Here is a 9,022-nt window from a genome sequence, read left to right as displayed (position 1 = left end):
TTCCACTTTAGTGTTTTGGGGGATATGTTATGAGAATGTGAATTCTGCTCATAGTATAAGTTTGTATTTTCAGCTACATACTGAAAATATTCCTCACCAAACATAAGTCCTGCTACTTGTCCTATGTTTCCAGATTCATTAGACCATACCTTTATACCAGCAGCACCTTCAAAATCCTACAGCCTAGGTTCACCATAACCCAGTTGTCAGAAAACACTACATTATTTACAATATTTAGAATATTTACACCTGCAACACAATTATCAGACTCGTTCTGCGCTACGTGATTTCCACACCTTGAAGATAAGACTACATCCTCGTCATCACTTGAAACTTTCCGTTAGAAGATATTTCATCATCGAACTGTAGATAGATATTCGGAGCCTGTATCAGCACATAATTCGCAAATAATTTCATCTTTGTCTAAACACGTGCGATCCCTGGGCGCTGCCATTTTGCATGGCTCTTCGAACTTTGTAAACATGTTGTCAGGAAATGCAAAGAAAATCTATGATATGAAGAATACTCAAAAAGAAACGCGACTATCGATTGTGTAGAACCATACATAACAGAGTTCTATCAACCCTGACCTCCAAATAGTTCCCGTATATCTCAAAAGATAGCACTGAAGTTCAGTCTGCTGGGTCCACTGCTAACACGAGATAACTCGAGACCGGTCCGCAGTGTGTTAAACTCTTGACCATTCAGAAGAAAACTGATGCAATGATTTTACACCAAGTGACAATCAATTTGTACTTTTCGTAATTATTGTGTATTGAACTCAATTGGTTCATGTCATTGGCATATAATTGTAAAAATTGTATAGATGTAATATTATATGAGGCAAGGTCTGTATGGGAAGCCGGATGCATGTTGTAATCCAGAATGCTAAATTTATAAGTCCAATAGCACATGTGTCAAGGTTGGCAGATATTGCATAAGAGAGAAGGCAATGGAATCTTCCACTCTAGAGAGAGAAGTGTAAGAGTCAGGCAACAGAGATATTCAAATTTAAGTTGGCAGAACTTTTGAACCAGAGAATAACAGGATAGCATGCAAGGAGCTAACTGAAGCAGTAGCAGGGACACCAATGTGAACGCGCTTCAATATCAGCCTAAATCCACAAGAAGATATTATAAAAGATAAATAAGACCTTTACATAGTTAGAAAAATGAAGTTGAAATATCCTGGCAAAACTTTTTAATTTAAATATGTGACTACTGAAAGCAGGATATGATGAAACTGGTCAGGGATTCCCCAGACACTGTGCCAGGAGGAACGTGGACGGAAGAACGCCAAGCGGTGAAGAAGACACTCACTACTCTTGTTACTTTGGAATGGTTCGGATGTGTATGTGTCATCGCCATCGTAGAAACATGGACCTGAGCATTTCTTGACTTAATGGATACTAACTTGCTAATGTAGAACTTAATCTGCGGGATTTATTCCCATAAGGGAATTTAGATATTCAAATTGCCATAGATTTGAGATATTAAGTATTGAGTGCCGATAAACCTGTTCGCCAAGCAGCAGCAATCGTAATAATGAAGTCGCAGGATGCTTTGGAATGCAGTTTATCATGGATTCTTGCCGAGATAAAATTATAATAAAACTATTACGGGAATGTACGCGAGTGAGAAGATTGTAATTTTGTGTATAATTTGTAATATAATTAATTTGTATTTTTCTTTTTGTATGCTCAGTGTATTAAACGTGTGCGGACAACGTGTGTCATGAGCATGGAACTCAAGAAGAGAATTTTCACAGACGGTAACGCTACCGTCATGATGGAGTGAGTCCAATATTGGTGGGCCGACCTGACAGCCGAGATGGTGTGTGGCTGAACATGGAACAAAACCAGACTAAGATGAGTACATTCTGATTTTATATAACTCATATATACACGATCCGTTGTTTATAAATTTGTAAATAATATTTTCTTGCATGTGATGGTTAATTTCATTCTTATTGTAAACATAGCAAGGCTTAGCTAGGGTTAGATAGTTCATTTGTAGTACTAATGCCTTGGGGGGAGTGAGTATTTTGTATATATTATTTGCGTGTGTTGATGTTATTGTGATTTGTAAAACATTTTTCATAAGCATGTGTTGTGTTATATGATCTTCTATAATAATATAAGCGTGTGATAATACTTGTGTGTGTGAATATAGTGATAGGGATAGATGGCATTTAGTACATTTTAGTAGTTATTGGGGCATGTTAATTATAGTAAGTGGCATGTTGCATGAATATTCATAATCTTCGAGAAAGTTCATTGATATTATGCTGCGGATATGAACCAGTGACCAGCTACGGACATTACAGTGAATATTTAGAGTTTGTTCATCGTTAAGTAACTTGATTTTGTCAGGCTAATGATAATGCGCTGTGAGTTACTCTATATTTTTTTAAATATACTTCATCTTGTAATTTGTTTCGAGCTTAGTTTGGGATAAGGCTCTTCAACATTCAAAACGCTAGTGGTAGGCAGTGAATCAATGACAATATGGAACGAGATACTATTAAGAATATTGCAAGCAAAGAAATTAGGTGTTCTCGATGAATGATGATGTGAATCCTGGTGAGATTTGAACCAGTGGATACGTGGATTATATGTTAGACCTTGTGTATTTTGAAATGCAGAATGCAAATGAACAATTGAGATTTAGGGAATCTGCCACCTGGGCGACTGCCCTAAATGTAGATCAGTAGTGATTGATTGATTGATTGATTGATTGATTGATTGATTGATTGATTGATTGATTGATTGATTGAAGCCAGTGAAGGCTAAGTTATTTGGAATATGATTTGAGAGGAATTATGTGAATTGCCGAGGACACGGAGATATTGCTTGTGTTGACAGATATACTGCTGAAGGCGCAAAGGAAATAAATGTGCTTGAGTTCCCAGAAATGATTTCTCCAATGCTCTGCGTTTTGTGTTAAAGAATAAACCCCGTTGAAAGAGGGTCATCAAAGGATAGTTATAATGTCATTTATTAGTTAACTGGCTGATGTACCCGTGCTTCGCTACGGGATTCTCAGAAAGACTGTCTTTGTGGTTTTCTTAATTACAGTTAACTTAGGCCATTACAAAAACGTCAGTAGGAATGTAGGGATTAAAAGCAATGATATCATATAAAATACTCGCTCAAATGAAAAACCGCACATTTTCTCACTTTTAACGAACAGTACTACGATGCCGATCTGATAGTCCAAAGTTCCAGTCCTGGAATGACCAGGCCGCAGACATCCGTGAACACTCCTCTGCCATGTTCCGTTAAATATACACACTCCTCATTCCAATCAGTGCCTCAGGGTAGGGATTGAATAGCTCCAATGGAATGATGAACCAATTTGTTACGTACCAGTAGTATCAGAAGAATCAGAGGATTGGCGTGCTTAAAAAGAAAGTTATGTAACTCCCCAGCTATTTCCCACCAATATTCAGCCAGGCTGTTAAAGGCCTTCTCGGTACGACGAGGCGAATTGGCCGTGCGGTTAGGGGCGCGCAGCTGTGAGTTTGCGTTCGGGAGGTAGTGGGTTCGAAAACCACTGTCGACAGCCCCGAAGATGGTTTTCCGTGGTCTTCCATTTTCACACCCGGCAAATGTAGGGGCTGTACCGTAATTAACGCCAGGGTCACTTCCTTTCCACTCCTAGCCCTTTCCTATCCCATCGTCGCCATAATACCTATCTGTGTCGGTGTGACTTAAGCAAATTTTTATAAAATATTCGGTATACAGCAGTAATCCCATCCATCGGTCATGACTGGCAACAGAAGACACAAAGCTCATCACAACAAACAATGGTCAATGTAATGTTATTGTTGATTAATGTTATGCGCTTTCGATATTGTAGGCCTTTACATTTAGTTTCTTCCGACTCTGAAATACCACTATTATCATAGTTGGTGCGTTAAAACTGAATAAAACAAAAATGACTGGAAATTGTGTTATCTATAACTTTTGTTATTTAGTACTTTTCGATAGGATCAATGACATAGGTATTTAAAAATTACATTTTAGGCGCCTTCCCCTAAACTACAATTTCATCCAGGGCGAATACAATTGTTTATAGTTTAGACTGTAGTTTCTTATTCCCCGATTCTATATACTGATTTTCATTAAATTCTGTTTACCTATTTTCTCGTGGCTCGGTGTTGATATGGACTTATCAAATACAAATTCATGAATGTCTGTGTTATTATAGCCAGTGCGGTAAAAATGTATAAGACATAAATGTTTGGAAATTTAATTTTATATAACTTTGGTTATGTAGTATTTATTGATACGACCACTAATAATGTAAATATTTGAGAATTAAATGTTACGCCTCCCACTAAACTACCATTCCACTCAGCGTTAATTAAATGATTTATAGCTTTATATTGTAGTGGCTCATTCTCTGACTTTGCATACCAATTTTCAATGAAATAGGACCAATAATAATGCAAATATTTAAGAATTAAATTTTAGGCCTTCCCCTAAACTACCATTTCACTCAGCGTGTATAAAATTATTTATAGCCTAGATTGTAGCAACTTATTGCCCGACTTTGTATACTAGTTTTTATCAAGATAGGACCACTAATAAAATAAATATTTGAAAATTAAATTTTAGGCCTTCCCCTAAACTACCATTTCAATCAGCATGAATAAAATTATTTATAGCCTAGATTGTAGCGGCTAATTCCCCAACTTTGCATACTAATTTTCATTAAATTCTCTTTAGCCGTTTTCTAGTGATGCGTGTACAGACAGACAGACAGACAGACAGACAGACAGAAATTACGGAAACGTAAAAAGTGCATTTTCTTGTTACTATGGATATGACCAATACAGAAATACCATTCTTTTCAAATTCTGAGCAATGTACAGACAAAACTCTTATTTTATATATATAGATTCAGATTGACCCGTTAGGGTAACAGACATAGAGATTTAAAGATTTATTATTATTTGCAATGCTCCAATTCAGGCCACTGTAATGTCACAATCCTGACAGTCATTACTTCGACTCTCGACCAGGTCAATGGACCTGGGATTTTTGATGGTTATTATTGATGGATGATTTATTCTGAATTGTGTTTATTGTACATTTTGGCAACACAAGTTCTGATTTGTGATTGTAATGTTATTTTTTTTTTATTTGTGGTTTTAATTTCATGTGGTTGTCATTGAAGCAGAAGTTCTGTCCTACTGCTGTAGACTCAGTGTAGATATAAGCTTTTGGGGGATTATGTTAGTTGTAGGGCCCTTCACTACAAGTTTGTGTTTATTTAATGTAAAGATAAACAGCTGATTATGTATGTGTGGAGTTAATATCTTTCTTGTAAAAATCAGATTGTAGTCCGTAGTACTATGTACTTACATGTAATAAATATCATTTTTGGTCCGTATTGATGATATTTGATTGAAATAATAACAGTAAGTTATTTATGTGCCTTTGCTGGCAGGACGTAGTGTTTACAGTGCACTATGTCTTCTGGTATGGGCTAGAGCAATTTTGTTACTTTCATTGATCTGTCTCAGCTTTATCCGTAGCTTTGACAAAATGAAAGTGACTGAGGTATGAGTAATGCTAGTAATGCCATTCCTTCTGCAGCCAGTCCCTGCTATGAATGGTGTGAAAATATTGCTCATAGGGTCAGTTGGTGCATGCATTTCAGTGGGCTTGGCAGACTGATTTGTAATAGCAACTTCTGGCTCGGTGAGGAAAGCAACGGGAAACTACCTCACTCCTCATTTCCCTAGTACGCCTCTTCAGTGATGCCTAGGCCATCTATGACAGCTGATGGCGGAACTGTTGAGGATCCAACCAGCCTTCGGGCTGAGGACTAAACATACACAAGTTATTTATTAGACCACCTAATCAATACAAAGTCTAGTCTTGGATGATTTACATAAATTTGTTAACTAATAGTGGTACATGTTTCGCCTTCCCTGAAGGCATCATCAGCCATAGTCTTAACCTTAAATTAAAAATAAGCGTCTAAATAACATGTAATAATGAAATGAATTTTAAAATGTTGAGGAGATTTGAAGTAAAATAACATTAAAAATAACAATGATGTTTTAAAAAATACAATGTGATGAGATATAATAGTGGAAGTATTAACAAAATTAACAATAGAAGGCTGCTAAAATAAGTGCAATGGATAAAACAACAGATTGTTATACAACAAGTAGTAAGAGTGCATAAAAATAAAGTTGATAGTCTGGCGGTTATAATTAGACGATGGCGGAAAATCGTATATAATCAAAGTAAAGAAGAGAGAATAAAAGTCAAAGGTTGGTTGAGAGATCCGAAGTTAATCATAATCTTGAAGATAAAAGACGAAAGTCAGAGGCATATGGTGAAGTTGTAGAACACGTTGAGGATATGAAGTTGTAGAATAGAAGTTGAAGAACAGTTTCAAATAGGATCTCTATGGACCATCTCAAAATTTGAAGTAATGCTCAAATGTTGCAAGTTGTGAGTTTGTAGATATTCTAGTTGAAAAGTCATATAATAGTGGAATCTGTAAAAGGAAGCAAGAATCGTAGAGTTAATTGTGTGAAAAGATATTTGAAAATATTGAAGTAGAATCATGTGCACTTACCATTTGATGGTGACAAAGATAGCTTGTAACGTTATGAGTTAGAAGTATTTGCAACAGTAGGCTTCTTGCTACGTGTGTTATAGCTGAAGGTTTGTGTTGGGGGGGGGATCTGTTTGCGTAGACGTAACTATTGGCTTGTTTGTAGTATTTGGAGGGGGGCTGCTATTGGTGGGAGGGAAGGAAGAGAGTGTATTACTGCGTGTGTTGTATCGGTGTAAGGCCATTGGAGGGAGCGATGTTACGGTGGGTGTGGCTATGGATTTATTGGTTGTATTTGAATTAGACGTACTAGCGGTGGGAGATAGGGAGGGGGGTATATTAGCTGTAGAGGATGTGGGAACGCTAATTGATGTGAGGTTGAAGAATTTTAAGAATATGTTGGTGAGGGGAGTTGGTCGCGCCATGCACGTGTGGGAGACCTCTGGCACTTTCATTCATTGCTTTATCTATCTCGCTCTCAAGTTTTACACAGCATTGTAGTTCAAAACACGTCAAACTCATGAGATATTTAGTATGCACTTAGTCCATCAGTATTTTCGTATGGTATTCGTGCCTCTAAGGAAACCTCACATAGTTCAGAACAGATAATGTCCTCAGTGTTAAGCAACTCTATGCTAGAAGTCTCTTCCAGCGAGAATTCGTAATGGTAAAAAAAAAAAAAATATGTATGCGTAGATTGTCATTGTATCCGGTTTTTAGGAGGAAAAAACAATAACTTTAAAATCAGTTTGAAACGGCATTGATTTGGTTCAAAATTTACGTTCTTGCATCACCTGTTTACTCATTGGTTATTTTCTAATTCTGATATTATGTGAATGTACATGTTCAATTTCATTCTTAAGAATGGTAATAGTATCACTCCTGAGCTTCTGTCACAAATGTTTCAGTTTTCGTACTTAACCGTGCAAGTATCATGAAACCATATTTCAAGCCCCAGTGAGTAATAATTTCTTCACTATAAATATGTGTGGGAAGAGCCTTTCTGAAATTTAACATGATGCGAGGAATTGGTGCGATGGAATGATCAGTGACCCACACTGCCGTATCGTGACAAGTATCTACGTAGCTGAAGATGAGGAGGAGGTACAACAACACCAGAAGGACTGAGGATCAATGTGGAAAAGAGCAAGACAATGAGGAAGTGAAGTAGAAAAGGAACTGGGAAGTGAACTGACAGACAATGGAAATTAGTATGAGGATACAACTGGGACAGTGCCTTTTACCACCAGTACGGAGTACAAGGGATATTACTTACCTATAACGACATATGTAGCAGAAACATGAGATGAGAGTAGAGATGGTACAGAAGGTAAGGAGGGATAGAATGAGAAACGAAGACATACGAAAGGAGCTAAAAGTGCAAAAACTAAACGACGAACTGGAACAGAACCGATTGAGGTGGTCTGGACATGACAAGCAAATGAAAGAAAGAAGACTGCGAAGACAAGCACTGGATGACAGGGATGAGGAAGATTACAGTGAATGGACTCTGTGAAGGCAACAGAACCTGGACTTAAACACACTGTGTGATGAGGAATGATGGAGAATAGGACGAAGCAGGGAGGAATCATGTTTGCCACCCATCTGGTGTCGGCTGGAAAAAGTGAAATGATATGATGATGACCTAGCATTAAAATTAATCAATCGTTTACCAACTGCTATTGGCCACGTTATTCACACACTTGTTACAAACGCATGTTCCCCCATTTCATTTCAATTGAAACTTGACTGCAGTATTCCCAGTTCTAAAAATAATATTTCAGAAGATAGTGCTAGAAAATTTTGGAATATTTTGGGTAAATTTAGAAGTATGTATATAAATATGTCCATTTTTTACTGAAAGTTAAATGATGATGAGGAGCTTGTTATTGTTTTGCAGGACTGCGATAGTGAGCATTGGATTCCAGTGATAACGACTTCCCCTGGTGAGGACCATACGTACAGTGCAAGTCGCATGGTGCTGCCAACTTTATATCTGGACAAGGCTTACGAAGGGTGAGTATTCGTCTTTTGCTTCCAGCAATCAGACCCTGTGTGAAAGTTGGTGTCATTGAAGGAAAATACCACTCAAAATAGTCTGCAACTGCAGAGAGAACATTCTTTTGAGTGAAAATTGCTGGAGTACATTATCTAATGACAAGGGAATGAACAATATGTATAAAATCAAGAGGTTACTGTCAGTGTCTGCTTGCAAATTAAGAGTCCCTGGGTCCCCTTTTACAATAGGCAGGTGATACTGCTCCCACTCACAGGGGTTACAGGCGAACGAAGTTCATTCAGAATATCTGCAGCTGATTGGTTGGCGTGCTGGCCTTTGGTCCAAGATGCCCCATTAGTTCATTCCTATGGCTCAGGGGCTGGGCGTTTGTGACGTCTTCAACATTAGATTTCATTTTACGGCCCCATCCTCACAGATGGCC

The 9,022-nt window shown here is 37.6% G+C and overlaps 1 protein-coding gene across 1 annotated transcript in view; it reads left to right on the top strand.

Annotated features, from left to right (window-relative positions):
- LOC136883268 (forkhead box protein N3) overlaps positions 1-9,022 on the top strand; it is a 276,711-nt gene that overhangs the window by 259,989 nt on the left and 7,700 nt on the right. Inside the window, exon 7 of the mRNA XM_067155479.2 lies at positions 8,482-8,597. Within this exon, the coding sequence (XP_067011580.2) occupies positions 8,482-8,597 (116 nt within the window). The remainder of the gene's footprint in view (positions 1-8,481; positions 8,598-9,022) is intronic.

Source organism: Anabrus simplex, chromosome 11 (assembly GCF_040414725.1).
Source record: "Anabrus simplex isolate iqAnaSimp1 chromosome 11, ASM4041472v1, whole genome shotgun sequence".
NCBI lineage: Eukaryota > Metazoa > Arthropoda > Insecta > Orthoptera > Tettigoniidae > Anabrus > Anabrus simplex.
This window is presented reverse-complemented; position numbering and strand designations above follow the sequence as displayed.